The sequence below is a fragment of the Eschrichtius robustus genome, chromosome 2 (genome assembly GCF_028021215.1).
Source record: "Eschrichtius robustus isolate mEscRob2 chromosome 2, mEscRob2.pri, whole genome shotgun sequence".
NCBI lineage: Eukaryota > Metazoa > Chordata > Mammalia > Artiodactyla > Eschrichtiidae > Eschrichtius > Eschrichtius robustus.
This window is the reverse complement of record NC_090825.1, coordinates 8,908,790-8,924,932: the sequence shown is the minus strand read 5'-3', so window position 1 is coordinate 8,924,932 and position 16,143 is coordinate 8,908,790. Positions and strand designations below refer to the sequence as shown.

Genomic DNA, 16,143 nt, shown 5'->3' with positions numbered 1-16,143 from the left:
GTTACCTTCAGACACATCATGTTGCAAGAGAAGACTGTTTCCTCATCGTTGAAGCTTGTTTTGTTGGGTATTCAGTAGATTGCACCCAAAAGCACCGTAGCAGATCCTAGGCTCCAATAAGAATCAGGGAAACACAAACAGCAAGCGAAGTCCATTTTGAGTTGACAAACTCTCAACCCTTGGGAACGTGGTGGGAAATGTAAATTGGTACAGCTTTTCCTAAAGGCCACTTGGCAGGGGCTACGTAAATGTGCACATTTAAAAGGTGCGCGTCCTTTGATGAAGCGGCTGAGTTCTGAGAATCTATCCATGCATTTCTTCTCTTTCCTCCTCTGCCCGGCTCTGACCGCCACAGACCACACCTGCCGGGCTCCTCAGCCCTGAAGTCTCAGGTGTGACTGAGCAGGGGCCCGGTGGAAGGAGGGCGGGTATGAGCCCCTGTCCCCTGCCCGCCTCCCTCCTCGAGGGGCTCAGGTGTCCCAGGTCCCAGCTCCTGGGGGCAGCCCTCCCGGGCTCTCTCTCTCTCCAGGGCCTGCCCCTGAGCTCTGCCGCCACCTCTACGCACAGTTCCCTTGCCCATTCCTCAGTCTAGACTCTGAGCGCACCTGCTGCACCACCTGTTTCCGGCCGGGATGCTGACAGGTATGCCCTCCTCAGAGATGCGCCCCTCCTCCCCGCCTCGTCAACACAAAGGGCTCCACTCCAGCGTGGTCTGAAACAGCCTCATTCGGAAACCCGTGCACACTAGACTTTAAATTTGGGAGATGGGGTTACGTGTGCCCTTGCCCGCCCTGTAGACCCAGCACTTAGCACAGCCCTTGGACGTGAAGTGACTGCTGAATACACATTTGTTTCAGAAGAGGATCTTGTATAGAATGGATGACCCCTGGCTTACTGAACTGTCCCAGTTACTGGACTCGGGGGACGTGGCCCCGAACACACCATCACTCAGGTGTGCCGCTGTAAGAGGCAGGGAAATCTCGTGTGCACAAGTCTCCCCGAAAGATCTCCTAGATAGACTGAGTGAAAAAAATTAAAATCACAGTCTCTACAGGATTACCCCATTCACGTAAATAAAAGGTGCGTGCATACCCTTTGTGTTTAAAAGGAGAGAGAGCGAGTTCTGGAAACGTAACCAGCTGGAACATGGTCAGTCAGTGAGAGAATTGGGGAGGGTGAAAAGGGACTTCTTTTTTTTATATAATAATACTTCTGTGGTGATTTTTCACTGTAAGCATGTATTACTAGACATCTTTTGGAATTAAGACATCATCAAATAAATAAAGCTGGTTATGGAATTGGATTAAAACGGGACAGCATTTGATTCTATCAGCTGAAAGCCCAAACAGCCTCTCTTTGGTAAAACAGTACATGGAAGTCATGAGCAGATGCTCAGTTGCTTTCCTTTCTTCTCCCTTTGACTTAGTGACAGCTCTGTGTCCCACTGACATCTCACCCAGGTCCATGAACCACCCCACCCCACTCCCAGCTCTTATACCCACTGACAGGCACCCTGGGTCACCATTCTGTATAGGAACATGTGAAGCCCCAGTTCTCAGAGTGAGGTCCCCAGACCAGCGGCATCAACGTCACCGGGGAACTCACGGAAAGGCACAGTCTCGAGCCCCACCCCAGACCTACACAATCCAGAACTCCAGAGGCGGGGCCCAGAAATCTGTGTTTTAACCAGATCTGGGTTAAAACATAGATTACCCACCTGTGGGTGACAGTGATCCCACTTGTGACCGAGCAGGGCCCTATGAGGCCTTCACAGGACAGACCACCATCCCCCATGTCCTCTGCCTGCCTCTTGTTGGTAGAAAAACTTTAGCCTCGTAGGCCTCCCCCAAGTTCCAAAGAACAAATTTAATCAGAGAAGTGAGAAAATGCAGAAACAAAGGAAAACAGGCAAGCAAGACAAATTAATAATGGTTTAGCCATTAAACAAAGTCAAGGCCCTTGAGTTCCTCCTCAAGGGCTACAGATGATAGAATCTGAGCCATGTCCTTTGAGCTGTTTTGCAGATACTGAAGTGCCCACCAGGTGGGAGAAGTTAACTGCATGCTGCCCACAGGCATGTAGACCCCCAGACGGGTCGGAACCAGAAGGTTGATGATGTTGACTCCCAGTTACTTCCCACCAGCCAATCAGAAGAATGTCCACGAGCTGATCACACACCCCACAGCCCCCTCCCTCACCCTGTCTTTAAAAACTTCTCCCTGAAGGCCTCTGGGGAGTTCGGGCCTTTTAAACACTAGCTGCCTGGACTCCTTGCTTGGTGCCTGCAATAAACGCTGCCCTGTCCTCCACCACACCTGGTGTCAGGACACTGGCTTTACTGCCTGGGGGCGAGTGGACGCAAGTTTGGTTCAGTAACAAGCTCAAGGCTGAGGACCAGGCTGTGTTCTAAGGTCATGGTGCTCTCAGGGAGGGAAGCAGCCCCCTGAGATCATGACCTCCACCTGCGGCAATAAGTTAGGGAGAAATCGCTTCCTTACATAGAGGCAATTAAGAGAAAGAAGGGAACACTTTTTAACTGGACTTCTTTTAAAGTAGCACAAGAACCGTACTCCCCTCCTTCCCCTCCCCCTAAACAATTCAATCCTAAAGCTTTGGTGGGCAGAGCCAGGAAGCCTCCCCCACCCCCAAAGGCCTGGGTGGGTGTCCCAGGGCTCAGAGCCCCCATGGAGGGAGCATGTACCACGCAGAGGGTGGTTAAGAAACAGACACTACAGACAGAACTTGGACGAATCAGTCAATAGGCTGAGGATCGTGGAAGCCAGGAAAAAGAGAAAATACGTTACAATATTTTGTTTCTATAAAAGAAGATGGAAAAGAACTTATCTATGCATCCAGTCGTTAACAATGGTTATTACCTCTAGAAAGTAAAATGGGAAAGAACTAAGAGTGAGGAGCTAAGAGATCTTCACCCTTATGTTTAATTGCTTTATATGTTTAATTGCTTATGTGTTGTTTTTTTCCAAACATTGTGTATCGTTTTTTACAATCAGCTTATAAGAACATCAGCAAGGCTGAGTGGAGAAAGCACCCAGGACGGCCACCACGTTGCCAGCCTCCTGCACGACCCGGTCTGGGTCACATCCCCGCCCCCCTGCCACACCCTCACTTCTGGTACCCATATACTTAAACACACCCCAGCCATGTGAGTCCTGCCAACTGCCCTCCAGTCTAACTCTGTCTGGAGGGGAGGCTCCACCGGGGACCACCAGCGCTCTTGAGGTCACAGCAGGAGGGCCATGAACACAGGAGTCTTGTCCCCTGTCCCAGTTTCCCACCCGTGACTAAAGCAATAGGGAGAAGCTTTATCGGTACTAGAAACCACAGAAGGACACCATCCACTGGCCAGAATTCCAGAAAGGAATTTCTGTCGGAGGCAGTGGAGACAGGAGCCAGCTGTAGGAAAGGATGGGGCATTACAGAGTTTTGTTTTTGGTTTTGTTTCTAACTTTTCATTTTATATTAGAGTATAGCAGATTAACAATGTTGTGATAGCTTCAGGGGACTCAGCCATACATATACATGTATCCATTCTCCCCCAAACTCCCCTCCCATCCAAGCTACCACATAACATTGAGCAGAGTTCCCTGTGCTATACAGTAGGTCCTTGTTGGTTATCCATCTTAAACATAGCAGTGTGTACGTGTCAATCCCAAACTCCCTAACTATCCCTTCTCCCCCCACCCCCGCCCCCCTGGTGGCTATAAGTCCACTCTCTAAGTCTATGAGTCTGTGCATTACATGTGTTTGAGTAGACCTGGGGCAACTCCAGCAGTGCCCCAGGGAAAAAGGGGGGCTGCAGGGATGCACGGAGACCCACTGATGCCATTTCCAACGCCCCAGGCACACGAGCCAAGCAGGAGACCCGAGGGGCTCCCACTCCCAGCTCCTGTGGCAGCAGAAACGACACCAGGTAGGGGTGTGTGGTGCTCAACCTTGGCCGGCACAGACCGCTGCCCCACCGCACGCCTGCAGCCCAGGGACGGGAGCCGCTGCTGTGACTGCCCTCAGCCCTGCCTGGATTTCTCCCTCTGCACCCCAGGCCTCAGACCCGGAGCCCGGAAACCACATGGAGCCCTTTCCTTCTCCCTTTGCTGGGCCTCTCTCTAACCTTGAAAGGACCTGTGTCATCTTTGACTTAAACCAGTTCAGGGAAGCACAGGCTCTGCTTAAAGATGAGCGTTATGGACTAAACGTTGTATTCCTCCAAATTCCTATGTTGAAGCCCCGAGCCCCCAACGTGACTGTACTTGGAGATGGAGCCTTTGTGCGGGTAACTTAAGGTTAAATGAGGTCAGAAGAGTGGTGCCTGATCCAATAGGACTGGTGTCCTTATAAAAGGAGACACCAGAGACCTGGATCTTGCTCTCTCCACCGTGCAAGGACACAGCCGGAAGATGCCACATGCATGCCAGGAACCAAATGGCCCAGCACCTTGACCTTGGACTTCCAGCCTCCAAAACTGTAAGAAATAAATTTCTGTTGTTTAAGCTCCCAATTTATGGTATTTTGGTAATAGGAGCCCAAACGGGTTAAGACGTTAGTATGCTCATGAAGAAGAAAGTAAATTTAACCCAATGAACAGCATAAAAACAAACTAATGAAGAAATATGAAGCATTTCCACAGATCCTGGAGTAAAAGAAGAAAAGAAAAAAACAATGATGAGAGAAAGCTGTGACGTGAGGACCTAACCTACACCTAAGAGGGAACCCCAGAAAGCAAAAACAAAGCAAGGCAGATGCAGTGTTCAAAGAGATAACAGAAAAGTGTTCCCTGAAGTAAGAATACGCCTAATATAAGTCAAACACAGAGAGCAGAAATGGAAATATACGACAGTGACACTTGGGGTTTTTTTGTTGGTGGTGGTTGGTTGGGTTCTTCTCAAGGATGGGGGGCAGGAGATCTTTATAGGCTGAGAAACAGGGCATCAACAAAGACAAAAATCAGGCTGGACTCAGACTATTCCTCTGCATCACGAAATTTTTTTTTTTTTAAAAAAGCGAAAGACAAGTTGTTATTTTCTGAGTGAAAACAAAATAAAAACATTTTCAAATAGGCAAGAATTCAGAAAGCGCCTCATGGGTATTAAACCACCACTAATATCCCTACACACATAAAGAGCTCTCGCAAATCAATAAGTAACCTTGCCTTCCTGTACTTTCTCATACTCCGGGATGAGACTCGTGCTCTCGTCCATGCCTTGGCCCTGCTGCCCAGGAACGCCTGGCAACCCGTCTGTATTCTGGCAGGGACTGGAGTCTGGCACTCCACACTTTCCTCCTGCCGTGAAGACCTCTTACTTAGATGGCTCAGCATTTCAAAGTCCTGGGGACCGAGTGGAGGCAATGTTTCTCCGACCACCTCTCCTTTCACGTACACCCCTCTGAGTTGGCGTTCCAAAGGCTGAAAGCCAGCCCAGACCCACCTCTCCCCTATGGTCCACCATCACAACCACCAGGACCTGAGCCTTCTGCCACTCGGCCTGTGCTCCTTCTCTGCTCTCTGAAACAGCCTCTGTGCTCACCAGGATCATCTCGCCCCTGTCACCACAAACCCAGCCTCACGCCACTCAAATGCCTTCCCTCGCATTGTATCTAGACCCTTGATGACCTGGTCTCCTGCCTCCTCATGGGGCCACCCCTCCCCCATCCTACATGCACATGGTCCTTGGCTATTCCTAAGACATGCCGGGCTCCCTATTGGTCCTGAGGCTCTGCGGTGCAATGGCTGGCATGGCCTCCCTCTGACCTCTGCAATGCCCAGCTCAATGCCCACCCCCCCTCCACAACCCCTGTCCCAAACCACCAGGCTAGACGGGGTGTTCTCACGCCAAGGCTCCCAGCGCAGCTGTTCATCAGAGCCCCATCAGATGGCTATTTATCTGGACAATTACTCCAGGGCAGAAGTGCCCTTCACTTCACCACCCCTGGTCCCTGCCCAGGTTCTTGGCCAGTGGCGGGTAATGAGTGATAAGGTCACGGTCACTGACCGCCTCTCACAATATCCTTTTACTCTTTTGCTGTTCAGGACATTGTGCACCTGGGCTTTCAAAGTCTGGAGTGCCTCCGTGGAGCGAAAGCTTCACGCCCTGACACCTGACGAGGTAGATGTGTGTGAGCACAGCCCTGACACCTGGCTAAGTTTGGGGGGTTTTCTGCCTTAGGCATCTCGATTGAAAAGCAGGTGAGCACAGACTACTTCCCGTTACGGGGACGAAACTGCAAGATGCTGAGTCTCTGCTTCCCCTGGGCTCCGCAGTCAGTCACCCACGCTGGATTAGACACAGGGGCCTGTGATGAAACACAGGACAGGGAAGTCCCCCTTGGGTGGCAGCGGCAGAAATTCCCTTTCCAGAATCAACTTGCTGTGTGGTTTGGGGCATTTTCTGCAGCGTCCCGGCCCTGAGTCTGGTTCTCAACAACTCTCGGCAACGGTGACCCACATTCTTTAATAAACGAACGCCTTTTCTTCCTCACTCAGCCGGAAGTAGCTTCTCCGCTGGAAACTGAGAACCTGAGTGATGCAATAGACGTAATCTTGAAGGCCAAGAACTTTGAAAGTGGGCAATTACAAACCCGGTTAGTACCACGGTTACAAAGGAAGTGCAGTTCTGAAGGGACAAGCACAGTTTCACGTTTGTCCCCAAAATGTCCGAGTACAATTCCAGAAGAGGAAAGCTGTGCACAGGGCACTTGGCAATGCTGGCGTAAGGACCACCTCTGGAGGTGAACATCCCAGGACGAAGTTCACTTACCCTTTACAAGGCGCTCTCACTACCAGCCTCACCTTGTTACACTGATACCCTCTCCGCAAGAAGCCCCTGGTTTCCTTTACATCCCCAGGCCAAGTGCAAGGTTACGTCATAAACATGTCCACTTTCATACATTAACTGTCACTAGTGCCTCTTCCACTCATGAGTTCACCAGCATCTCCCGGATCCCGGGAGCACAGGGTTGGGTGCAGTGCTGTGGGGGAGGGGATGTGCAGCTGGCTTTCTGGTGCAGCTTCGTGTTCAAAGACTTCGGGCAGTTTCAGAGCTAGTTCTACCCCACACTGAGTCCTGCACAAGTGCGTAAGCTGCACTTGTAACAAACAGCAGACCTGACTCCCTACTAGGTCTATTCCTTTCGCTCTCACCTTTGTGCTCTGTCCCCGGTTCTTAGTCATGCTGGCTCTGCACCTTTTGTAAAAGAATGTTGCCTATAGCCTGAAATATACAGGATAGCTCATTCTGGAGGCCCTGACCTTTAAAGATGTAACACTTTTCCATTCACATAGAGATAAAAAGTTGCAAAACAGAAAACAACAACTGTCCTGTTGGAGATTTATAGGAACATTGTGACCAGACCTGCTCAGACAGCTGCAAGAACAAAGGATTCTGGCAGGAAGAAGTTTCCAACAACCAGCCACACTCCCTCCCCTTTTAGTATAAAAGAAGCCTGAATTCTAACTCGCAGAAGATGGTTCTTTGGGACACTAGTCAACCTCCACCATCTTCTTGGTTTGCTGGTTTTCTGAATAAAGTCACTGTTCCTCGCCCTAACACCTCACCTCTGGATTGACCGGCCTGTCATGCAGAGAGCGGTATGAGCTTGGACTCAGCAACACACTGTCCCAAACACACAAAAAGAATGTCACCCACCTTCAGCCCTTTCCTTGCCCCTCTTAGCAGTAAAGCACGACCTCCGATCAACTACATCCTTCTGCGGTCAGTCTCAGGAGCGAGGTCAAGTGCAGCCCCCAGCACCACTGCCTGGGAGGGAAGGGAAGCTGGGTCTTACCTGCCTGTGCAGCCGTGATCAGGGCCGTGTTGCCCTCGCTGTCCTGCCAGTTGACGTCAACGTGGGGGCAGTCTGCTAAGACCACCACAGTATCCACAAAGCCGTGGTAGCAGGCGACAATGAGGCCGGTCTAGAAATGAAGAGGGAAGCAGGTCAGAGGGGAAGAGCAAGCATCGCCACCCAACACCAGCGTGCCTCCCCTGCCCTGCTGGGCAGGACGGGCAGGAGAGAGGTGAGGACCCGGTCCCGGTTCTCAGCACCAGGTCAGAGCAGCTGGCCACGGTCCATTCGCAGGTGTGTGCCGAGCGCGGAGGAGAGCGAGGTGCTGTGCTTGGCAGCTTCGGGGACAAAGACCCCGCCCTCGGGGTGTTCGCATTCCATTCTAACGGGAGGAAGAGGCACCAACTACAGACCTAAGATGTAAATGTGTGATAAAGTAGACTGGGTCAGGGCAGTTGTGAGCCCCCGGGGCCACACGGCTCAGTCTGGAACAGGTGCCGGGGCGGGGTCACTGAGATGGGGCGCTGGGCACAGACCGAGGAGGTGGGGGAAGACGCCAAGGGGACCTGCAGGGGGAGGGGCAGGCAGAAGGCCACGCCCGGCTGCCCAGGGACCAGCCTGGAGGCTGGTGACCACAGGTGGCCTCAGTGGCCAGGGCAGGACTGGAGTGTGCTCTGAGCGAGATGGGGAACATTTGGGGCAGTCCGCTGTCAATAATCTGCATCCATTCTGGCTGCTGGGTGGAAAACAGACTCTAAGAGTGTAAGCAGGGAGACCGGGTGGGGCTGTGGTGACCCTGTTTCCTGGCACACAGAGTTCGGTTTTTTGGATGCTAACGAGATGACTCTTGGTGAGGGCGGGTGCTAGGTGGCTTCAGGATGGGGGCTGGTCTCTAGAGGAGCTTATTAGAAGGTTCGATCTTTAAGCTCCACGGCCCCTCCCACGCCTACTCTTACCTCGGGGGTGGGGAGGAGAGGGTGGAAAACTGAGTCCAAGGACTAATGGCCAAGGATTTAATAGCTGAGCAAATCACGCCTACTTAATGAAACCCCCATAACATCCTAAACAACGGGGTTCAGAGAGCTGCTGGGTTGGAGAACACACGGAGGTGCCGGGAGAGGGCGTGGAAGCCCCGCACCCCTCCCCCATGCCTGGTCCCGTGCTTCTCTTCCATCTGGCTGTTCCTGAGTTACAGCCTTTATAATAAAGCAGCGGCAGGATGTAAAGCACTTTCCCAAGTTCTGTGAGTCGTTCTAGCAAATTACTGAACCCGAGGAGGGGCTGCGGGAGACCCCAAATTTATAGCCGGTCAGGCTGAAGGTGGCCCGTGGGTCCTGCGACTGGCATCTGAGCTGGGGGCAGTCTTGGGAGACTGAGCCCTTAACCTATGGGGTCCTTGCTGACTCTAGATAGTGTCAGAATTGAATTGAATTGTTAGACACCCCGCTGGTGTTGGAGAATTGGAGAACTGGTGTGGAAAAACGACATGGATTTGGTGTCAGAGAAAACCCCAGCGCTTGACATCAGGAAAAAAAAAAAAAAAACACCACGGGGTGTTTTTTTTCTGCAGATGCTGGACAGATGATGACAGTGGTCACCATGCACCAGGAAGCAGGACAAGAACCCGACGTGCTGGCACCCTGACCACAGATTTCTAGCCTCCAGAACTGTGAGAAATAAATTTCTGTTGTTAAGCTACCATTTTACGGTATTTTGTTATAGCATCCCAAGCTGATTAAGTCACCTTGTAACAAGGGATTCAGTGAGATACTAAAATTCAACACAGAGTAAGAATTCAAGATCCAGAGTTAATGATCAAGTGACTCTGAGCCCTGCCAGCTGCACCCACCAGCGCTCGGGGACGCAAACCTTAAGTTTAGGGCAATCCCACAGTGGCCCAGCTCTATTTTTACCAGATTTTTAATAAGAATGTAATTGTTCATGGAATGAGGAGAGGGCATGGGCAACCCCTCACGCTTATCTCAATAAGGCTCCTAGTTGCCCTCGCAATATATTAAATGTCAAATATTAGAATTTTTAAAGTTTTAGAGAATACCATTCATTTTTTAACACTGACATGCATACTGCAGCAAAGTGAACTGTATAATTCTGTGACTATAGTAAAGGCTATCTAATACCTTCCTGCTTGTGCATTCTTTGAAATAGGTCATTCTATCTAGAGAATGAAATGTTTCACAATAATTTAATTTTAAGGAGAAACAAGCATGGAGTCAGCCCAGGCAGGCTCTACGTCTAAGCTTTCAGTGTCTCTGATAACCAGAGGTCACTGCCACCAACACCTGCATCCTCCCAGCTAACTTGTCAGCTCACTGCTGCATAAATGGTCCAGAAAACTTGGGATTCCCCACATCGTAAATGCTGCAATCTCACTTTGAGTTTCTTTGGATGACAGTATTTCTCAAATATTCTACAATCATCTCCTGACTTATAAATGAGGCATGTTGTACAAAATATAGCCACTTCCTTTTTATATAATTCCACAAGGAGCTCATATTTACTACAGAAAAAAAATCCAGAAACATAGATTAGAAAAAAAATTTTCAGTCCAGACACACAATCTCACACACACAAACACACACACACATACACACACACACTCTCACACTTTTAAAAAAAATTTTAAACCAAAACACAGGATTATTTCCTATATGTTTGTCAGGAATATACAGCAACATCTACCAATAAAAGTAATTCTGTGTCAACATTTCCAGCGGCAGTTGGGTATCATACATATTGCAGAATCTTAGTTATTTAATGGATCCCTACTCTTGGACTCTGAGATTTTTTTCCTGTTTTTCTCTATTATGAGTCAAACCCGCAATGAAAATTCCTAGAGCTGAGGCTGTGTGCATATCATTTCTTATTCTCTCAGAGGACATTCTTAGAAGCTATATTTCTGGATTAAAGGCAAGAGTTATTTTGAAAGTTTTTTAACACATATTTCAAACCCGCCCTTCAGAAACATCTCAAAGGACATCTACTTTCACCAATCCTGCCACCCAACCATTAATTATGGATTCCAGGGAATTCCCTGGCGGTCCAGTGGTTAGGACTCTGCACTTTGACTGCTGAGGGCCCAGGTTCAATGCCTGGTCAGGGAACTAAGATCCTGCAAGCCACGTGGTGTGGCAAAAAAAAAAAAAAAAGGATTCCGGGTTAAAAGGAAGACTTCCCTTTGGCAGGTAATAAATAAAGGGATGCTCTCCAGGGCTCCTGAAGTTCCTGGTTCTTTTGGAATCAGCCTCACCTCCACCTCTTCCTACCCCAATCAAAAGGGGGTCTGTTCTAGAACCACAGCCCCTTCCAGCCCCTAAGGTAAGCCTTCCCTAAATGTGAGTAAGCCCCTTCTGATGGTGGCCTTGGAAATCTTGGCATAACCTTAGGTCAGAAATGAAGATTATCAGGAAAAAAAAAATAGATAATGCAATTTAAGGGCTCAGGATAAAATGGTATTGAACACAGAAGCAGTAGCTCTAGTCTCCACAGAGACTTCCATTACTACTAAAAATCATTACCCTTATCACCTATTTTCTGGGAATCTGTTCCAAACGGCTGACATTTCCATTTTTAAAACTAGTGTTTAGCTATAACTTAAACTCTGTTTTGGCTGGGTCATCTTGGTGGCCCCAACAAGAAGCTGGGAGGGGAGCTACAATCTTTAGCAACCCCTGACCATGGCCTCCCAAGACCATTCAACAAAGGACTTGTCACAAAGGAAAGTACTGTCCACCTGCCGAATCATCAGAAGCCCACTGGCACGTGGTTCCCTGAAGCCACAGACAGCTTATTTTTTAAATTACAAACAAAGCATTCATGAGAATAAAATATTATTATTAAGGGGAAAAAAAGTAAGCTACCTACAAGTGGAAGCCCCCATTTAGAGGTCAGCTCGAAACTCTAGGCCCTCGAAATACAACCCTAATTTTCAAAGCCTACATACAGTGGAAAAGTCAGAGCAATGATAACAAAATAAAGTTGAGATGTTTCTGCTTAAAAATTGTAAGCATTTGTACATGAAAAACCAAAGATAAACAAGCCAAAACCCCATTCCTTGTAGGAAGAAAGGATGATGTAACACTAGGATTCTAGCAACATCATTTATTACATTAACAGATTAAAGGGGAGGGAGAAGAAAAAGGATCATCCTCTAAGTGTGTTAAACCTCTCACTACACACACACACACACACACACACACACACACACACGCTAGAAAATGCACAGAAAACATCTGGAAGGATTGCACCAAAATACTGAATTAGCATCCTCTGTAGAAGAAAGGGGAATAGAGGTCTGTTAGTTTTATGTGTACCCAGATAGTTGGTCAAACGTTACTCTAGGTGTTTCTATGACAGTATTTTTTGGATGATATTAACATTTAAATCCGTAGATGCTGACGAAAGCAGATTACCCTCCATGACGTGGGTGGGCCTCATCCACTTAGTTGAAGGCCTGAACTGAAAAAGAATGACCCCCCCTCCACAAGCAGGAAGGAATTCTCCTGGCAGACTGCCTTTGGACTCAATCTACACCTCTCCCCTGGGTCTCCAGCCGGCCACCCTGCCGATTTTGGACTCGCCCAAGCTTCCACAATTGTGTGAACCAATTCCTTAAAATAAATGTCTCTATCCCCGCCATATACAGAGATACAGATATAAATGGGCAGCTATGGATAAATCTCACTAACTATATAGCTGTATCTCTCTAAAAATCAATATATGTGTGTGTATATATATATATATATATATATCTCTAACCATGTATCTCTCTATATATCTATAGATACACACACACCACACACACACTCTCTACTGGTTCTAGCTCTCTGGAGACCCCTGATTAATACAGGGTAGTTGGGGAAGGAACACTTCAGAGAACTAATTTCACTTTTCACTTCATTTCGGTACCATTAGAATTCTTTAAAACAAAGCCATATTCGTGAGGAACTTACACGATTTTACTTCACAATGAAAAACAAGAAAGCAAACACGGTGTTTAACAACAGTCTCATGAGGAAATACAGTTTTATAACAACAACTGTGAACAACTAAAAAAAAAGAACCATCTGTGAAGAGGGGAGGGGGGCAGTGGGCAAAAGAAACAGGATGTGACAAACAAGGGGGAGACTGAGGCACCAAGATGCACGTACAAACCCCACAGCCATATGGCACAATAATAGAGTAATTCCCCTGATCATACAGAAGAAACAGGACATTGCCCATTTCCTACTGTAAGGAAAAACTCCACCATTCATTGTATAACTCTTAGGTTCAGAACCGGGAGTAAACTCAGCTACGTGAAAATTGATTTCTATGCCTTTCTCCATAATAATACCACTAACGGGGGCAGGGAAAAGTTTATGTGACTTTATGAAAGAACTTGAGAATTCTGGTCTTCTTAAGCTACACTATGTTTCTAAAAGGTGACCATGCATCACCGCTATTGTGGGCATAATTTGTTGGGTAAAATGTGTTAGCCATTGTTTCAATAATCTCATTTATGATTAACCACCATGACAAGAAAGTAAATTCCAGGATGAAAATTTGATCTATGTTGGTTACTGCCAGGTCCCCAGCTCTGAGAACATAGCTGAGCTGATACATAGTTGTTGAATAAATGAACAAGGACTAGGGCTTCGGTAAAGTTTCTTCCTAGATGGTAAGCGGATCTGAACTTTGCACCATCGCATTCAATGGCGAGAGCATGGCCGGGACCGTCTGGGCAGCAGGCACTGCCCAACCCCAGCCTGGCACGTACACTTACGGGCATCAGTCCTGCACATTTGGTGGAAGGCAAAAGAGTCCAGCAACTATCACAGTAACAATGTCGGAACTTGCAGACTTTAAATAATCCTCATCGAAACTATCACTCTGTAAATGTGGCTTTGGTGTTATGTATCTCATAAAACATTTGCAGGGAGTTCCCTGGTGGTCCAGTGGTTAGGACTCCACGCTTCCACTGCAGGGGGCCCGGGTTCCATCCCTGGTCAGGGAACTAAGATCCCACAGTGCCACACGGTGAGGCCAAAAAAACCCAAAAAAACAAAACAAACAAACAAACAAAAACACTTTTGCAAATGTGTGTGACAGGACGTTTTACCCTGAGGATTGTTTCCGGGTTCTTTGAGACATGTTTACAATTGGGATAGCTGATGAGGTCAAGGGGCTGCTGGGAGGTAGTCAGCAAAGCCCATAATCTCAGGAGGACTGTTGGTGAGCCTGAAAATCTGTCAGACAGACGTAATAAAACAGCTACTAGGCTGGCCTTCTCGCACTAAGACTGCAGCAAAGTTTCTCTCTGTTAACTTGAAAGACGATGCAAATTAATACCGGGACTTAAGAAAAGGATATTCCACTGGGGGATAAAGATGGGAATCCAGCATGAAAATAAATTATACCATTTGATCACAGCAAATACAATGGTACAATTATACCATTTGGTCACAGTAAGAGGGATGAGGTCCCCATGAGGGACTGGATTCCCGGTTCAGCCTTGCTCAGTGATGCAGACACACAGACCAGCGCAAGACTGACTTGGATTTTCCATTCTGACAGTCTTTTGAAAACACCTTCCGACCGTCTAATTAAGCTATTCTCCCACCGAGATTCTAAAGGGAAGGGGTATCTTATAAAAGCCTTAATAATTCTATTTTCCCATGACATCGGTTCATTATTTCAACGTATTACAGAAAAAATGGTGGGTAATGAGGCTACAAGCCCAGCTCCACAGGTGGAAATCCTTTCCATGGGCCTAACCTGGAATGATCGTGAGAGAGGGCGCCCCCTGTAAGGTGGAGAATCCTAAAACATGCCGCTTGTGAGGAAGCCCACCATTGCTGGTCTTCAACACTTCACTGAACTATGAAATGGTGCTGTGAAACCCTTCCCAGCTGAGTCAGGGTTGTCGAATGAACCCAACAGCAAAGCCCAAACAGCAGACTTCCCCTCTGCAGTGTCTCCCCAGGCATTCCGATTTGCATGCAATTTACATGCTATGACATCTATTTCCCTTTGAACACACACGAGACACTGGAGGTGTGATTTTTAGTATGTTCAGCTGGATTACTCTCTGCAATATGCCATTAGAAGTTCAGAGGGTGAAGGGCATGTCCAGGTCTGCTGCGGCGGGGTTGGGCCTGGGGGTGACCACCTGGCCAGCAGGCAGGTCCCGAGGGGTCATCGCACTGCAGGGTGTGGCCGAGCACCTCTCAGCAGCCAGCACACAGTACGGAACCCCACGGTGCATCCCATGTACACCTTGTGCAGCAAACACTTACATGGGCTGAGCTGTGCCAGGGCCCACGTCGACACTGGGGAACCAAACAGAACGAGGCACAGCGCCCAATCACCGGCTTGCATCGGGCACTACCGACCCCGCGGCGCATTTCAGCAAGTATGCAGGCGTGTTTATCGTGGAAAAAAAAAAAATCCAAGATTGAGAAAACTAAAACAGAAAGTAATATAACACACACCCATGTCTCATCGGCTACAATAACAAAAGCTAATATTTTGTCATAATTTCTTCAAACTTCTGTCCGAAGTCAACATTCCAGAAGTAATTCCCTCGTGTACCTTTCTCCCCAGAAGCAACCACTATTTGGTGCTGATGGGTTAACCTTCCTGATTTTGCTTTTGAATTTTTACTCTGCATGCATGCATCTATACACAATACCTAAAACATAAAGTACTATTTTGTATTTTAAGTATTTATGGAAAATAGTATTTCCACGTACATGTGAGCCTGCAACTTGATTTATTCAGTGCTGGATGGGAGATCTTTCCACATAGTGACTAGTAAAGTACCTCTGCAGGGGGGTCCCTCACTAGTCATTTATCCCTTAAACTTACGGACATTTAAGTTGTTTCCAAATTCCCCCAATTGTAAATACGGAGCCCTGGAATGAAAACTTTGATCTGTATCTCCTGATGCACCTAGGCTAGGGCAACCTTGGAATCCGCGCCTAGGTCAGGGTTTCTGGACCACAGAACTATTTTCCTTTGGGGGCCCTTTGATAGCTCTTGAGCTTGAGTGGCAGTCCCCTGTACTGTGATATGTTTAGCTGCATCCCTGGCCTCTACTCACTAAAGGCCAGTAGTATCCCTCACTCTCATTCATGACAACCAAAAATGTCTCCAGACACTGCCAAATGTCCCCTGGGGAGCAAAATCACCTCTCTGGTGAGAACCCCCGTGATTAAGTGGACGAGCTGTGGGTAAAACATGTACCAAAATGCTCTCCGAAGTGACTGCAACTACTTAAACGCCCCCTTCAGTGTGTGAAAGTTACAATTCTCTTCATTCTCATCAATACCCAATACTGTGAGT

The 16,143-nt window shown here is 48.0% G+C and overlaps 1 protein-coding gene and 1 non-coding gene across 2 annotated transcripts in view; one reads left to right on the top strand and one right to left on the bottom strand.

The window, feature by feature from the left end:
* Positions 1-16,143, bottom strand: part of ANKRD33B (ankyrin repeat domain 33B) — an 87,566-nt gene that overhangs the window by 26,347 nt on the left and 45,076 nt on the right. Inside the window, exon 2 of the mRNA XM_068531893.1 lies at positions 7,801-7,930. Within this exon, the coding sequence (XP_068387994.1) occupies positions 7,801-7,930 (130 nt within the window). The remainder of the gene's footprint in view (positions 1-7,800; positions 7,931-16,143) is intronic.
* On the top strand, positions 10,850-10,922 carry TRNAQ-UUG (transfer RNA glutamine (anticodon UUG)). The gene has a single exon. It is a non-coding gene; the product is annotated as a tRNA-Gln (tRNA).